The following is a 19,028-nucleotide window of genomic DNA, read 5'->3' as shown; positions in this document are numbered from 1 at the left end:
TCATTATTCGTCAAAACCCTTTTAAGTGAAGGTAGATTAAGGTCTGGTATCAATAATAAATGTGTTAAATATACTAAATTTGCAACTCGAACTTTCGCATCTATGAGCAGCTTTTTCAAAATCTGAACCATTGTGCAGCGTGAATAAGCAGTAGGTACCTACTTCTCATTAGATTGTTCACTCTAGCCTTGGAAACAACAGCACAACGGCCCTTATTCAGTCGTTCATCCGTCCAAACTCACATATCGTCTAACATCGCTTAACTTTCAATTTCAAACTTCCAATTTTGCCGAAAGTAATATTATATCCGATCATGTGATTAGAACAATCAACCTCAAATAAATCTGTCTGACAGATATTGATTTTCACCGTGACATCCTTCAAATAAACCCAATTTTGGCTACAAAAATTCAAAATTTTCCGTGAACAAAATTAAATAAAAAACTCGCAGTATCTCACACAGTTCACAATGTCATCGTATTTAACCAAAATCCCCACAATTTGCATAAACAAGAACTTCCCGAAGGTACTGTCCATCAAATCGTATACTTCCGATGGTAAAAATAAGGGCAGTGGTAGTCAGGATAATAAAGAACCACCGAAAATAACATTAAACAAGCTAAATTTGTTTGGCACAGTCGGCATAGCGTCCGCCTTGCTAGCTTCGTATTTTCTGGTGAGGAAAACGCAGGATAAAGGAGCGAACTTTTTGGATACGGTAACGTTTAATAATGTTAAAATTCCGGAACAGCATGTTCTGAGAAAGTCACCATCAGAGGATTTCGAAGAAAAAGATGAACATTTAAGGTAAAGATCTTCAGTACTTGTTAGAATAAGAATTAGAATAAGTGGGAGGGGGGTTAATCTCTGCGACCTTAGAGATCTATTGTGTCCCCCTTTCTTGAGTTATAACTTATCATACAGTCCCAGGACTTCCTACGGAAACCCGTGTCCCTCACAGTCGAGGAGCTACGACCCAGGCCGGGTAGACGAAACGGTAGCTTGTGTCGCCTGTTGGGTTTAGAGGTAGGAGGTAGGCTCCCGACCCTTGGAGGAGGTGGTAGCTTGTATGCCACTTGCGGAGGATGGTCTCACGCAAGTGTCAGCCACCTCTCCTGTAGTTCTCTTTGGGTTTGGTCCCTTGGACCTTTCATTGTTACTGTTCCCAGTGTCGCTAGGGGGTTTCCCCACAGCTTCACCTGTGATGTTTTTATTACTATTATTATCAGATCTCATAGTGTTCCTATGAGTCGCCCAGGGACGCTCGGTCCACTTCTACACAGCTTCACATGTAGAAATAAAGGGGTAAAATATCACAATGGGGTGCCCCCGGTGCCCCAAGGTTGAGGCTGTCCGTAGCCCCGCCCGGTATCGTTATATGTCTTGGTGCAATTCCCTGGCCACGACACTACAGTCAGGGACAAGACGATGAGTGAGATGCTTCTTAGACCAAGCCAAGTGCTAGAGGGGATTCCCCCCAGCACCTGACCAGGAGCTTCCCCACCAACGACAAGGTCTTGCATCTCCTAGGGGAAGTCAGTACTTGTTATACAGGGTTGTTCACCACATACGACACGGAGTATTGTAGCTAAACGATTACATAGATTTTTACAAATTGTAAGTTTTGGGTTGGTTGAAAGACTATGATTAGAGCTACAATTTAAAAATATTTTTACAAGATACAGAGTGTCCCAAATAAGTAAAAAATATTATGGTTGTATTTTTTAAATATTATTACATTTTTAGTTTCTACGATTAAAATAAAGGTAAATTTTCTTAGCGTTTATCATACCTTGAAACTGCAGTAAAAATGTTAAGGCTTCATTTCTAAAAGGGTATGAAAGTTTTTAATACTAAATATTTACTGAAGTTTATTTATTGATCAGTTATTGTGTTGCAATAATAAAAATAATACTACCTTATACAGAGTGTCTAAAAATTTATTTTAAATAATTTCAAGCTTTAGACGCCAATAATTTGTTTAATTTAAACGGAACACCCTGTATATTTTAGAAGAATCAGATGCACAATTTAATTGCCTATCAAATTGTATTATGCCATTTTTTACCTATCTTTTCAAGTTTTCGTAGGAATGCATTTTTTATAATTTAGACCTCATTTATCACTATACCCATGGAATATTGACATTTCAGATTATTTTTAAAGATGTAACAAATTTTCAAAGGGTACAGATACTAATATTGTCCGAAATGTTCGAATTTAGAATTAATACAGTTGGCTTATTTCATTAAAAAATAAAGAAACTGTTTAAATATTTTTTGTTAAAGACCAATTAATATGATCCCAGTATTCAAACTACATTAATTGACTGTTTACGTTGATTAATAATAATTGCTCAAAATACTAAAAAACTGAATTTTGTATGTGTATTAGACAGTGTGGTAAAAAGTAACACCTTATAAATTTTATTTCGTTTTTTGACGAATGCTTATTTATAACAACAGAGACTTTCATTTTCATAACTTATTATTTTGATTTCTTAGTCAAATCCACATTTATTTAAAATAATTTATTAATTAAAACAATTAAGTATGCAATTAACTAATTTTTGAGCGAAAATAATAGTGGTATATTTAATTAGTATACTCTTTTACAAACATTTAAATATTATTCTTTTTGTAAACGAATGGGCTTGCAATATTATTATTTTTACCACCTGTACATTTTGTACATATTACGTTGCTTTAAAAAAAAATCTAAAATGTCAATATTCCATGGGTATAGTGATAAATGAGGTCTAAATTATATGAAAATACATATTCTACGAAGACTTGAAGAGATAGATAAGAATGGTATAATACAATTTGATAGACAATTAAATTGTGCATTTACGTGTAAACTATACATGCTGTTCCATTTAAATTAAACAAGTTATTGCCGTTTAAAGCGAGTAATTATTTAATATAAATTTGTGGACACTCTGTATAAGATAGTAAAATTTTTAATATTGCAACACAATATCTCACCAATAAAATAGATAATCTTCAGTAAATATTTAGTATTAAAAATTTTGATACCCTTGGAGAAATAAAACCTTAAATTTTTTACTGCAATTTCACAAAATTGAAAATATTTCAAAAACTGTAAGGTTTAAGTATGATAAACTTTAATCAAATTTACCTTTATTTCAATCGTAGAATCTAAAAAGAAAATAATATACAAGGTGCTTCTTTTAAACAAATACAACTATATTTTTATTACTTATTTGGGACACTCTGTATCAATACAATTTTGTTTTAAGCGAAAATGTCAAAAGTTGACATACGACATGTCATTCTATTCAGAATATCATTTTCTATCGAATAAAGTAAAAAAAGATACCGAGGGTGCCATTTAAAAATCAAAAGTTGTAGTCATTTCCGGTGAAACAGGAAGTGGCCGAAAAGAATTGAATACGTCAATCAATCCTAATTTATGTATTGGTATAACATACCAAATCTTGTTTTTTATCTGAAAAAAAAAGTTATAGGGGTGAGCCACTTTTGAGACGCACCCGGTATATGTCGCGCTTAAAAAGCTTATGTTAAATTATTTATCGCTATTACTTGTGACACAATCTCAACCTCCCAATATCAATAACTATCAGAGAAATTGGCATAATTTTTCTTATTTTCAGAGAGCAGTACAATTTTATCAAGAAAGTGGTCAACGATTGTGCCGGAGCAGTATTCTATTTGGAACTGCGCGATCCTAACTTAAGAGATCCTGAAACGCAGCTTCCAATGATAATGTCAAACGGTTCAGGGTTTATCATCAGTGAGGATGGATGGGCACTCACTAATGCTCACGTAGTACTGAACAAACCTCACACTACCATAACAGCAATTATGAGAGACGGTAATATTATATTTTAGAAACAGAATATTTTTCAATAAGACTAGCTGCTGATTAAATAGAAATTTACTTTTATACATATACAGGGTCCGGCAATAGTGCGTCGGGCATCTGTAGCTCCTAGAATAAAAAACTTGAGAATTTTGTTTAAGTGCAAACCTAAAGTATGTACCAGGATGTATTTCAGGAAAATATTTTAACTTCTATAGGGTGGCTCAAAAAAGTGTGGGTGGACCTGGATGATTTTTTTTTAAATGGAACACCCTATATATTATTGCATTTTTGGCTTCCTTTTACATCACTTTACATAACCCTAAGATATGAATAAATATATTTCGATAGTTTCAGAGAAAGCTAAAAATAAATCAAAAATATATATTTTTCAGCCTGTCTTAAAAAGAATTATTAAAAATACAAGAACTGTTCTGAAATCAAAACTATATTAGGTATTTACTTTAGATGGTCTGTACTTACTTTGCTATAAATATAAGAATCGTAAATCATACAGGATGTTCAAAATTCCACGCCAAACTTTCTAAAATATAAAATAATTTTTCTTCGTTTTTTTAAATGGAACACCCTGTATATTATTTTTTCAATAGACGAAGAATTAAAAAATGAACATTTTTTGTATTTAGAGTATTTCAAAATTTTTAACGGTTTCGCGGATATTTGCGGTTTTATATTTCATATGGCATTTTCCACAGCAAATTTTCATCAAAGCCACACCCAATGATTTTTCTCTCGTATTTTACCATTGAAAGCGCCATATGAGATAATACTGCGTGTATCTGCGAAACCGTTAAAAATTTTGAAATACTCTAAATACAAAAAATATTCATTTTTTAACTTTCCATCTAATAAAAAAATAATATACAGGGTGTTCCATTTATAAAAACAAAGAAAAAATATTTTATATTTTAGAAAGTTTGGCGTAGAATATTGAACATCCTGTATGATTTACGATTACCATATTTATAGCAAAGTAAGAACAGACCATCTAAAGTAAATACCTAATATAGATTTCATTTTAGAACAGTTCCTGTATTTTTAATATTTTTTTAAAGAAGGGCTGAAAAATATATATTTTGGATTTATTTTTTCCCTCATCTTACCGTCTACAAGCTCACCGTAAAGCAGAGATTTTGGTATGGGGTTTTCTTGCATTCTGCATACGTGATCCCAGCCTATCTTAAGCGGAATTTTGTAACCATGACTTCAATACTCTCGCAGTTAACTTTTTCAAGGACCGATACGTTTGAGACATGATGGAACCACCGGATTCTTAAGAGTTGCATAAGTTGTCTCTGTTGCAACTTGTTTAGCCCAGGTTTCGCTCCCGTATAAGATGGTGGGGATTATAAAAAAATTCTTTCATAAATTATAGTTGTCAGAAGTTTTTAAATAATGTCCAAATGGGTGCTAGTCGTATGAACAACTAGATATCCAAAGACCAAAACATTTAGGTTCTTTTTATAAGACTTACTTAATTCAAAAATATTCGTAAGATGTATTTGTAAAGCCGATCCCACACACAGCTGCAACAAGTCAGTTTAAAAAAAAATCTTAAGTCATTATTAAAATCAAAATGATTTAAGTTTTAAGTCAAATTGAACATAAAGTTCAAATGTTTTAAGCCTTAATAAGTCTTTGACTTAAATCATTTTATTTCAAGTCAAGTCATTTTTATAAAGACAAATTTACAAAAGACAAAAAAATGTTAAATCAATGTAACGTTAAAAATGTATCATAAAAATATATAAAAATCTGACTTAAGCCTTTTATAAAAAGATTTAAATATTTTTAATGACTTAAGTCTTTTCTAAAAAGACTTAAATCTTTTTCTATTTCGGAATACAGATTTAAATCACAAGTTATTTTGAAAAAGACTTAAATTTTAAGTTGTAAATCAGCTTTCGAAAAATTAAACTTAAAATCAAACGACTTAAGTCATTAAAATGGTTTAAATAAGGTTTAAATCAAAAAAAGACTCAAGTTTTCTGTGAGCTTGCTGCTCTGGTCGCACACGAGTTTATTTGAAGCATCTGAAACCTGCTAAACATGGCTATATTACCACAAAACAAAATGGATTTATAATTTGAGCTTCTAATTCCCTGCATTTTTGATAGAAAAGTCCAAATTGTAATCGTAATACTTATTTTTAGGACGAAGTTACAACGTGAAAGTCGAAGACGCCGACATGAACATCGACCTGGCCCTGTTAAAACTGGAAACCGAGGAAAAGTTACCCAGTCTGGAGTTTGGAGAACCCGGGGACACCGACGTGGGTGAATGGGTGGTTGCCCTGGGCAGTCCTCTGTCCCTGAGCAACTCGGTCACAGTCGGAATTGTAAGAAAAACACTGAAACGTTTGATATTGGCAAGGCTAACCAAAATATATTCGTTGTTTTAGTAAATTTCATACAAAATGATCTTCCTACTTGAATCATGTGTGTCTTCAATTCCAAGCGTTTATTTCACTTGCAATAGTACAACGGTAATAAAATTGTCGCTTTAAAAATATTACAAGCCATATTTCATTATTTCTACTTTGGCTATTCGAGACACTTCATCATGGTCATTTCAGCCATTAACAATCATTTTTCTACGAGAAAATTTTAATATAATTATATATTTCAACATTTTAAATGACATCTTCTACATTTAATTGTTTATAGGGGCTATAATAATATTAGTATGTTTATTATGTTTAGTATGTTTACAACCCCTCCAAGGGGGTGAAATTTGTTTTTATTGTATAGGCAATATGGAATAAGTTTTTACAGAATAGTCAGCAAGTACAAGAAATGTTGAATACATTACCTGCGTATGCGAGGCTTTGTGTCTTAGCCAAACATCGACAAAACTAACATCATGTGCACTCCCCAGAAGATCACAACAATGGTTTGGAAAAAATCGGAGAAGAACTATTGGAATATGTAGCGGAATTCAATTACCTCGGCAGTTTGATTTCGGAAAAGGCCAATATCGACTCTGAAATTCAGCACAGGATTAGCAGCGCCTCAAGAGCGCCTCAAGAAGCTGAACAAATTAGGCAAAGAAAATAAAGTCCTCCTACTCTGCTAGAAAAGAAGCAAACACTCCACTAACTGGACCAGAACCGTTCTGCTTCCCAAGTCGAAACCAAGTGAAAGCAGAACTCAAGAACCTAGAAGATTCCAAAGTAACCTGGAATTGTCTGCAACGGCCTTGAATACCCGAAGAAGTTTCTCAGAACTTACGACCGAGAAAAATCAACGCTTTTACTTGATTGTTACATTTTCACGGGGTTTTTAACAGGACACTGTCTCCTCAATGAACACCTCAGTACTCTCAGTAGATTAAAGCTAAGAAACAATGGCGAATGCAGATGTGAAAAATGCTGTGGGAAAAATGTAGAACACAAGAAGATCTCATCACTGAGTGCGCCGAGACGACAACCATGACTGATATCTAGATATCTCAGATACTGGCTGTTGCCAAAGCCCTGAGACTGTATGATGAGTTATAACTCAAGAAAGGGGGACACAATAAATCTGGTCGCGGTGATTAACATCCCCCCTCCCATACAATCTATATCTACGAGATAAGAAAGCTCGCAATAGGATTTTTAATAGGGAATGTAATCGATCGTCATATCCAAGCCCACTTTGTTCCGGTTTTTTTTTTGATCATACGGTATATTTCCTCAAAATAGACATTTATGCTGGAATTTAAGAAATTTAAACTATCTAATGAAAACAAATTAATGAGCCTAATAAATTACTTTGGTCCTAAATAATCCATTAAAATGTTTAGTATTTGATGCTTCCGGTGAGTTTTAAGCAACTAAGGAATTTTAAGTAACTAATGTTATATAGTGTTGTATATAGTGTCTGAAATGGAATGCTATACCGAGTGCGTCTCAAAAGTGGCCCTCCCCTATAACTTTTTTATTTTTTCAGTTGAAAAAACGAGATTTGGTATGTTAGTATACGACATAAATTAGGATTGATTGACGTATTCAATTGTTTTTGGTCAATTCCTGTTTCACCGAAAATGACTACAACTTTTGATTTTTAAATAGCACCCTCGTTATTTTTTTACTTTATTCGATAGAAAATAACACTCTGAATAGAATGACATATCATATGTCAACTTTTGACATTTTCGCATATGGTTTATTTGAAATTATAACTTGCGGTTCGGAACGAAAATTTGACTTGAAATACCAACTGTGTGGTATCAAATTATTCGTAAAAAAATGCTTTTTCCAAATATGCTAATGAGCCACCCTCGTTCCATTTGAAAAAAACTGAGATACGATTAAAAATACGATTTGAGCATTTTCCAACTGGCCAGGACAGCACACTAAAAACATTAGACGATCAAATCTATTTTTCCAAGGCTCCTTGATTTAGAATTAGTGTTTTTATCATAGCCATGGCACTCTAGATTGAATTTTAAAATACGATTTTTTATTAAGCTAGAATTTCAACAGTGGACATATGATATGTCATTCTATCAGAGTGACATTTTCTATCGAATGAAGTAAAGACATACCGAGAGAGCCATCTAAAAATCACCAAACCAAACCAAAAACAACTGAATACGTCAATCAATCCTAATTTATGTCATATACTAACATACCAAATCTCGCTTTTTTATTTGAAAAAATAAAAAAGTTATAGGGGGTGAGCCACTTTTGAGACGCGCCCGGTATATTTATTTTTCTAAACGAATTTACTATATTTATATTCTAAAAATTACTATGTTACTCGGTGATTTTTAAATTATCACCATTAGTACACGCTATATTTCTGCACATTTAAACCTCCCAAAAAATGTTTAAATGGCGTGTACTTTTTTAACTGGAAATATTGTAATGGAAATGCAATAATTCAATTCTGTAACAAATAATTAAATGTGAATAAAAAATACAATCATTTACTAAATTTGAAGCCTACTTAAACTGTTCTCCAGTGGCGTGCGGTGGCGCTTTCTTTTACGTTGAGACAAAAAGATTTTTTTTTTTAATTAACAATTCATAGCAATTAATACGAATTTAAGTAATGGATTATATTTATATGATCTTGAATGTCTGCATCGGTACAAAAAAAAAATCGCTTTTTTTACCTTTATCGAATCGCTTCCCTTGATCCTTCCAAAAATTTCACCGCACGCCATTTCTGTTCTCATATTTTTTAAAGCTAAAATATAAAACTGAACTAAAAGATTAGACGAGGACAGAATTTTAGTACCTGTACAGTATACTCAGAAAAGGCTGCTTCAATTGTGACCTTTGAATAAGAAGACTAAGGAAGGAGCATAATGCTATCCATGTATTCATGCATGGTGGACGGAAAAGCCACCATAAAAGCTCTCTAGGGTGGGGATCCTTGACAGTTCTGTTTGACGATTCATTTGACACATTTGAATTTGATTTGAAATGTTGTGGATTTGTCAGTCTTTACGGAGCTTATTTTATGTTATTTATTATTTATTCTACTACTGATAGTTGTATAAAGGTAGTAAATCTAGATGGAAATTGTGGCAGAACTTAAATTAACAGTGACACTATCGCGATTTATCGAAAAAGACTCTAAAATAGTTGGTTGTGTAGCGTGCGGTAGATCTCGGCAAAAATTGAGTGAAATAATGGAACAACTTTTCGCTAGTAAGTGACTATATAATATACATACATGTAGTAAACCGATCATTTATGAAATTCACTTAAATTAACTAAATTATATATTTTTCTTGCATTTTATTTATTACTTGTCAAAGATTACCTGCTTCAGTAGCGTATCGGATGTTTGTGTTAATAAGTACTTATTATAACTTATCTATTTTTATTAGAATTATATATTTTTATAACAATTTTAATAACTACCAACATTTATTCACAACGTAAAATAAAACAACAAATTATTTAGTCTACCCCACGTCTACCCTACATCATAGTTTTACATTTTTTAAATAAAATTAGAACGACACTGATAAACCGGAATTTAAGTCGGCCATATTTGAGGCCCATCGCGGTGTACTTAAGATTTTTGATATGCTCCTTCCTTAGTCTTCTTATTCAAAGATTGTGACAGTATTTTGAAATTAAAAAAAAAATATTGGTTCAAAAATATATTCTGGACATTTATTCCATTTGTAAAGAAGAAAAACGATATTTCTATGTTTTATTATGTATTTCAGGTGAGCTGTATCAATAGACCCGCTGAAGAGCTTGGTTTAAAAAACTATTCCATGACTTACATCCAGACGGACGCCAGCATTACATTTGGAAATTCCGGAGGCCCGCTTGTAAATTTAGATGGCAATGTAATTGGCATCAATAACTTAAGACTAACATCTGGAATATCATTTGCCATACCAATAGGTGATTTAAAGATATTAAATAATTTAATAATTATTTGATATAAAAATAATTATATATTTTTTAATTGATAAATGTTTTGTTCCTATAGTTCAGATTGGAGCCTTTGGCGCATTTGGCATTACAAAAGTAATATAAAACACTAGTTCAATTCTAATGTCTTATTTACAGAGCAATCAAAACACTATACCAGCCTTAATCGTTTTTTAGACGAAGCTTCAATAGAATTGAGAACCCGACAAAATCAGGTGTTAGGTTAGGTTAGGTTAGGTTGCTGGGGTTTGGGATCATATTTGATCTCTCACTCAGAGGCCTTGGGCCCATTGCGATACCCCTGTATTGTTTTACCAAACCTTCCTCTCATTCTTTCTTTGCTTTAAAGCACTTCCAGCTCTTTGCAAAGTTCGCCATGTCGCTGATGTTGGCTTCTGCTGCTTCCTCTAGTCCCTTCCTAAAGTTTTAAAGCGTCGGTATTCCAGTGCCGCACAGTGGCACAGCAGGTGCTCTACGGTTTCTTCTTTCTTCTCCTCACGAGGTTTACCCCCGTGGGACAGTTTCCAGTGACGACACCTACAATTATGCGTACTAAGGTCCTGTTAGTGCTCTAGTAGTTGTTTTGTCTTTTTGCTATCTACCACTGGCCATAGTCTTCGAGCTGTAGCGCAGTCCTCACGGTGTTGCCACGACTCTTGCTGCTTGGCTTTGATGGCAGTTTTTATAGCCTCTTTCAGTGTGTTGATCGTCACAAGTGGTGGGTCATCTGCCACGGCCTCTCCCCTGGCCACGTCTTTGGCGAGTCTGTCTGCTTCCCGATTGCCCACCACATTGCTGTGGCCTGGCACCCAGCACAGAGTAGCCCCGCCCCGACGCAGCCAGGACAGTGCTTCTCGGCATTCCATCACAGTTTTCGATCTCACTGATTCAGGTGTTACAAAACCAATAATTAATAAATAAATCTAAAGACAATATAAACCGAGATAATGGTCCCAGTTCTTCCATATCTCTGTTGCTATATTTCTCCGCTTCACTGATATGAACAACGCTACAAATTCGATAACTTCTAGAGTAATTGCGCAAAAAATTATATATAAAATAAAATGATATAAAAATATCTAATGAATAACAAATTACTAATTTATTCTTAAGACAAAAATTTATTCTTTATCTTCTGTTAGAGTACGTTCGAAAATTCCTGATGAACACCAAATATCGGATGGAGAATATGGCAAGAAGCACCAAAGGACATAAAACATTGTTCGGATTAACCACCATACCAATCACACCCGACTTACTAGACGATCTGAAGAAAGATAATTCAAACCTGCCTAAAGATATCACTCATGGACTGTTGGTGTGGAAGATCATTCCAGAAACTCCAGCAGAAAAGTACAGTATTCAAAAATAAATGCAGGGTCGTCCCGGTTTCTTTTTCACAGGCCCAAAAAATACAGTGCTCCAATCAACGGAGATATTTAAACCAAATTTGGTTTGGTTTGGTGCGTCTCAAAAGTCGCTCACCCCTATAACTTTTTTATTTTTTGAGGTAAAAAAAAAGAGGTTTGGTATGTTAGTGTATGACATAAATTAGGATTGATTGACGTATTTAATTGTTTTTGGTCAATTCCTGTTTCACCGAAAATGACTACAACTTTTGATTTTTAAATGACACCCCCGGTATCTTTTTACTTTATTCGATAGAAAATGACACTCTGAATAAAATGACATATATCATATGTCAACTTTTGACATTTTTGCTTTTAAAAAAATCGTATTTTAAATTTCAATCTATGGAGAGTGTCATGGCTGTGTTAAAAACACTAATTTTTAATCAAGGATCACTAACATATACCAAATCTCGCTTTTTTAATCTGAAAAAGTTAAAGGGATGAGCCACTTTTGAGATGCACCTGGTATAGCGTCATAACGTTACATGTAGGCATCATATTCAGTGTTCAGTAATAACATCATCGTCTATAAGACACTATTATACAGGGCGAGTCAGAGTCAATTTCTACACTTGCTATACAGGTTGAGTCCTAAATAAGTGCAAATATTTTCAGGGCTCGATAGAGCTCGAGGTAGATCTCGATAAAAGAAATATATTTTCTCTTTACCGTTTTCCAAATAAGTACAAAATAATCGAGTTATTTTACTTATTGGAAAATTTAAAAAAATATATATTTTTTGCTTGAATTTTGAGAACCACTGGATCTTTTCTGGGTTTTCTTCCTTGTAAATTTAATCTACTACCTAATATTATTGCGATATTATCAAGATATGTTTTTTAACTTAAAATTAAAACAAAAAATCCGAAAACAAATTGGCAAAAAAACTCGTAAACGTGTTTCTGAAGTCGAAATATACTACCCCTAAAAATATTTGCACTTATTTAAGACTCACCCTATATACAGGGTGTCCCAGAAATAAGTGCAAGTATTTTAAGGGGTGGTAGATCTCGATAAAAGAAACATATTTTCTCTTTATCGTTTTTTAAATAACGGAGTTATTTTATTTTGAAAATTTCCAAAAAAAATATTTTTTGCTAAAATTTTGAGAACCACTGGATCTTTTCTGGATTTTCTTTCTTATTGTAAATTTAATCTACGACCTATGTTGCCATATTATCAAGAAATTATGTTTTTTAAATAAAAACTAAAAAAAATTCCAAAAAATTTTTCAAAAAATTCCGAATTTCCAAAATTTTTTTCCGCGAAAAAAACCTAAAGGCGTGTTTCTGGAGTTGAACTATACTACCAGTTCTTCAAATCTGTCTCTCTCTCTGTCTTTATTCCTACTAGAGGAATGTAGTGGTCAGGTGATGTGTGAGGTTTGTCTCCATAATTCCCTGTCTTGTGCTTCATGTACAAGCGTGTGCAGTGGCTTGTGGGTGATCTTTAATAGCTGGTCTATCCATCGGGAGGGCGAGCTTCAACTACGACTTCGCCCCCAACACACACTTTCATACCACACCTCGTATTCACACACGATCAAAAAATATTCTACGTTTTTATCTTCACCGGAAGTCCATAAGAAATACACGGGGCTTATCGCTGATTTCCCCCATTTATTATCTACTTATATTACATCTCATAAACGGTTTATTAAATAATGTTTAACGTATAAATTACATCCGCCCTCCTGATACAGTGCATTAAAACATTCCCTCTCGCAAATATTTACTGATATTTAACTAATTTCAGTTTTTATATCGCTCATTGAGAACCATAGTGGCGAAACTGCAAAAATTCCAAAAACTAGGAAAGTCCCCTACAATATTCTAAATTATGCTCTCTTTTACGTACAATATCGGCGAAACTATAATTCTTTACCCACTCACGAGAGGGCGGCATCGGTCATTATAATAGTGTTAATAATGAATAACCCATTGCGCGCGTTAGTGGCGAATCCAGTGTTCTGTCAAAAGTGAGTGTGACACGTTAGCAGTTTTTTACTCTAAAGTGGCGAAACGCATTTTTCGCCTTGTTTGTGTGAAATTCAAAGCCGAATTAAAGAAAACCACCGACGAAATGGTAAGTTACTACCACATAATAATATTTTTTTATTAATATTTGCACAGTTAGTGGGGCGAAATTGACTTTTCGCCATTATTACATTAAATAATTTTATCAAAACGTGATTCTATTTCAACGAAAGTGCTTTTTCGTCATTATTATTCCAAGATTCTTTTTCATAAATTTTGCACCGAGGACAGAAAGTATTTTTCGCCAATATTGCTCTGAAAACAGATTTCATTTTAACAATTTGTTAAGTACTTATTTTACTAACTTAAAAAATAAAACATAGCTGTTTTTCCAGTTTTCGTTTTTTTAGTAATTGAAGTAAATAATATGTATTAATTAGGTATTGAATTACACGAAAAATTCAGCGGAAATCACAATATGGCTAGACATTTAATTTTTTGATCTGACAACACCGGCTTAATTCAGCTAACTTGGCGGCATCTTTGTGGTGCCGACAAAGGGTATCCATAGACTATTTTTTTTATAATTATTTTCGAGTTTATATTGTACGTACTTTTTATTTTTTTCTCAGTTATAAACCGTCGCAATAATGAATGAACGCTCAAAGAAAATGTTTGCTGCCTTAGGCATAAGGTAGGTTTTTTCTTTATTTTGTAAAAACTATAATGTTGTTAATCTGAAGCTTTTTGCTTGCCAGAACCAGCCCAACGTTTCTTGCGCAAAACAAAATTCAACAATCAAGTTACGATGATCCGCAAGTAATTTCACAAGTTTCTCAGTCCAGTAACATTGAATCTGGTGAGTTATCTGTTATTACTGAATTTGTACTGAATTTTCATATTTCACCCTTAATATTCCCGAAATATCAGAAATATTATTTTCGTTATTTACAATAATGAGTCGTTTAATACTCAATGTTGCAGGTATTGGTGAGAACTGCGACGTGGCAAACATTCCTAATGTTCAGGAACATTGCGAAGTAATTTCAACACTTGCCGAAACCTATGCTGCTCCAACACTTGCCAAAACCTATGTTGATCCACTAACACTCATTCCTCAGCTGGAAATTAATCCTCACGAATGTGACCACAGCAAAGAATTAAAAAACACACTAACTCAACAAAACCCAATTGATTGTGGCAAAATCAGCTTTACTATTACCAACTTCAATGACGAACCACTTATACCTAAGCCTATAGACAATTACCCTGGTAAGTATGTCGCAGAATATTACCTCATTCATGAGTTGAAGTTCGTGTTTTTTCCTCCTACACATTTAACATGTGCCCTTGATCATGTTATTTGAGAATAATACGTATTATACCAATAATTTAATTGATTGATAATTCTCAATAACATTTTCTGTAGGTAGCCCTCATTTCTCAGGATTGGATACGAAACGCACACGTATAGAGAGCTTGGGGTCGCATGTAGCTCTCGTAGAACCTAAGTCAGAAACATTATTTACAACCCTACGTAATATTAATAATAACCCTGATGTAAATGGTGAGCATTTATAAAATATTATTTCAGGCTTTCCTTACTGAGTTAGTTTTTTTAGAGGTCAAAACGTGTGAAAATGATCGGTCCCCTGGCTTCCATGTTTCATCCTCATTATCATCAAGTTCATGTTGTAGTTCATGCTCTGGATGCAGTTCCTCTTCTAAAAGCACAAACACCATGGTCTAATCTAACGGACGACGATGATGCTGATCCCACGTTTGACGTGACTAAGGATTGCCCTGCTGATCAAAGCTTCTCAAGTGATGAATCTACCGTACCTGATGAGGCAACATTAAACTCAAAAAAAAGGAAGAGGACTCCAGCGAATTGGAAAAAATCTTTGGCTAAAAAACTTCGAAATTCAGGTCAAGAATACTCTTCTCTAAAAACTGGAAAGTTGCAGCCGGCTAAAAAACTGCTTGATCCATGCGACGGTGACACTTGTCGGTTTAAATGTGTTACTAAATTTTCTGAAGAGGAGCGTCAAATTGTGTTTGAAAAATTTTGGGCACTCGGGGATTTGCAACTTCAAAGAAATTACGTTTTAAAACACATGAATGCTATACAGCCGTTATCTCGCCGCGTAGTATTAAATCGAAAAAAAAACCGTACCCTGAATTACTCGTATTTTTTCACAAAAAATGATAAACAAGTTTCGGTTTGTTTTAAATTTTTTAGAAATACGTTGGGCGTGTCTGAGAGGTTTGTAAGAACTGTAAAGGCCAAAAATGATTGCGGATTTCTAGAAGGGGAGAAACGTGGGCGCAAACCGAGTAATAGGGTTCCAGACGATATACTGACCGGCATAAGGGAGCATCTATCTTCTATTCCATCAGTTGAAAGCCATTACGTCAGGGCAAACACTCAGAGAAAATTTATAGATGGAGGAAAAAATATTTCCGATCTGTATAGAGATTACGTTGAAATGTGCAAAGCAAGTGACAGTCCTTTCGGAAAATATTCCATGTACCGGCATATTTTCCTCTTCGAGTTTAACATGTCTTTCCATTCACCCAAGAAAGACCAGTGCCAAACTTGTGAAACTTTTAAAAATTCAAACCCGGAAGAAAAAGAAGCCTTAGAGGAGAGTTACAAAAATCATATAAAGGAGAAAGAGCTATCCAGAGAAGAAAAAAAACTAGATAAAACAATGATCAGCGATAGGTATAAAGTTGCTTGCTTTGACTTACAAGCTGCTTTGCCAACTCCAAAAGGTGACGTTAATTCTTTTTACTATAAATCACGTTTGAATTCATATAACTTTACGGTTTGTCAACTTGAAACCAAAGGCTTGGGACCAGTCCAGTGCTACTTCTGGCATGAAGGGGAAGGAAAACGTGGTTCTAATGAAATCGGCTCCTGTCTTTTGGATTATTTAGAAAAAGTCTCAATAGCCGCTGATTCTAAAAAACTGGATATCGTTTTATATTCTGATAATTGCGGAGGACAAGGAAAAAACAAATTCATTGTTTCCAGTTTCTTATACGCTGTAGCCAATCTTAACATTAACAGCATTACACACAAATTTCTTGTGGTGGGACATGGACAAAATGAAGGGGATGCAAGCCACTCCATCATAGAAAAAGCAATCAAGAAAGCTCTTAAAAATGGTCCTATTTACGTTCCCGCCCAATACGCAACCGTTATTAACAACGCGAAGAAGAAAGGTGCAAGGTTTGTTGTTAATGAATTAGCATACGGTGATTTTTATGACCTTAAAAACCTCCATCAAAATATCGCGAACAACGAATTTAATCGGGACTTAAATGGCCAGAAATTTAACTTTAATGACATTTCCATTATTCGCTTTGAAAGGGACCACTTAGATCGCTTCTTTTTTAAAACATCTTACAGCGACACACAGTTTCGATGTGTGGTTGTCAGGAATGTCGCGCAGACTAGGAAATCTACTTTAAAAAACGTGAAGGGTTTTAAATTATTACCCGCTTATTCCCGAAGCATCCCCATTGGAAAAAAAAAATTCGAAGACCTCCAATCTCTTGTTAAAAACAGGTCCATCCCCCGCGTTCATGCGCCTTTCTTCGAAAATTTGAATCACGAAGACTAAGAGACTGATTTTGTTTGTAATACTAATTTTAAGTCTAGTTATGTCTTAGTTATGTTAGACAAAATGCGCAGTGTTATAGATCTTAAGTTTGCTACTTCTATAAAAACTGATTGTTAAAAGAATAAATATTTTTCTAACGATTTTTCAACAAAAAAAAATGATTATTTTATTTTTGTTCCCTTCTTAAGTCACTTTCAAACGAAAATTTGAGACAAAAAATACGCAATCTTTATGCTATAGTGGCGAAAGAACATACTCAAGTTCGGCTCATTTCACATTTGTACTTTTTCATAGATGAACACAGTTAGAGCGAAACAAAACAAACCTTAGGAATCATTTTTTTTTCAGAAAATTCCAGTATAACACCTAGTATGACTTTTTGAACCATAGTCAAAACTTTAAAGGCGATTTTCTCAGAATGACCAATTAGTCACTTTCGCCACTATGGTTCTCAGTGAGCGATATTTACAGGGTGTTTCAAAAAACATGTTCCATCTCTCGTGGGGAGATTTCTCAAATAAAAATAATATTTATTTTTCATATCAACATAGGCCCGATTCTGCTTTGTTTCGTAGCTACAGGGTGTTAAAGTCTTAATAATCTTTCGATTTATTATAATTTTCTTCCAAGTACTACAACAAACTGATCCGAGATAATTTTACTCTCTAAGAGGACGAATTTCCTAAAATCGCTTTGTGTCAGCCATCGGAAATAGTTGGAAATTATTTTTAAATACAAAAAATGTCCGCTAGGGGGCGCATCGGTTATGACCAATCAGAAAACGGGATTTTTCCCAAAAATGTTCACCTGAAAAGGTACTTTAAATATTGCTGTTGTAATCAATGGAAAATCCTATTTTTTTGGTACAGCGTATTTTGCTGTATCTCAAAATAAAGTGGTGGGGGAAAGTCAAACTTACGCTTTTAATAAAATAAGGATAACTAAATAAACTAAGGCTAGAAATACAGCCAGCGTCCATTCTTTGTTGGTCACCCGGTACATTTACAATGTTCATCACAAAATGGTGAATGTTTTTTCGAAATTATATTTTCCGAGTTCAAAGGGAAAGTTTAATAAATCTTACCTTTTATCATGGCACATAATGTTACAAGTAAACTAAAAATATATTCCTTCTTTTTAGAGGTGGATTAGAAGTTGGTGACATCATAACTCACGTAAACGGCATTCCTATAGAAAAACCGGCACAGCTTTATGACTTTTCGTCATCAAGAAGCTCAATTGACGTGGAAATAATAAACAGGGGTCAAAAGAAAACGGTCGTGTTAAAAATGGAGGAAAAATGATTTTTTGGATACTACTCATGTACGGTTAATGTAATATAGTAGTAATAAAAGGTAATGTAATTAAATTTAACAAAAAAGCTGTATATTTTATAACTCCATAAAATGTTTTTCTTGAATTGTAAAATTAAAACGTAAAATTCAGAAAATATATAATCATAAAAAATTAAAATATAGTTTTTATATCACTGTATTTTCTGAAGATGTATGAGGAATGCTTTTTAATGCATTTTGGACGGAAGGATACTATAGAGATGGGATAGTTCGATTCCTATCGTCCTGCACTGTCAGTTTTTTTACGTCATCTACTGACCGAGTTGAAGTTGGCGCTAAAGATTTTAGACAGTGACAGTTATTTTTGCATTTGACGGACGAGCGCACAGTGCGTTGGAAGATAAATTTAGCGGGACAAAAGCGTTTGGTTAGAAATAAGCCAAAAAATGTGTACTGAT

At 33.9% G+C, this 19,028-nt stretch overlaps 1 protein-coding gene across 1 annotated transcript; it reads left to right on the top strand.

Annotated features, from left to right (window-relative positions):
• The first annotated feature begins 358 nt into the window (after positions 1-358).
• LOC115885849 (serine protease HTRA2, mitochondrial-like) lies at positions 359-18,711 on the top strand. The gene is made up of 6 exons (XM_030904871.1): positions 359-807; positions 3,638-3,858; positions 6,021-6,205; positions 10,042-10,225; positions 11,398-11,608; positions 18,417-18,711. The coding sequence occupies exons 1-6, from the start codon at positions 470-472 to the stop codon at positions 18,577-18,579; spliced, it is 1,302 nt and encodes a 433-aa protein (XP_030760731.1). The 5' UTR covers positions 359-469; the 3' UTR covers positions 18,580-18,711.
• Positions 18,712-19,028: the final 317 nt, after the last annotated feature.

Source organism: Sitophilus oryzae, unplaced genomic scaffold, assembly GCF_002938485.1.
Source record: "Sitophilus oryzae breed Bouriz unplaced genomic scaffold, Soryzae_2.0 scaffold_430_pilon_pilon, whole genome shotgun sequence".
In the NCBI taxonomy this organism is placed as follows: Eukaryota; Metazoa; Arthropoda; class Insecta; order Coleoptera; family Curculionidae; genus Sitophilus; species Sitophilus oryzae.
The sequence above is the reverse complement of the archived record's forward strand: the minus strand, read 5'-3'. Positions and strand labels throughout refer to the sequence as shown.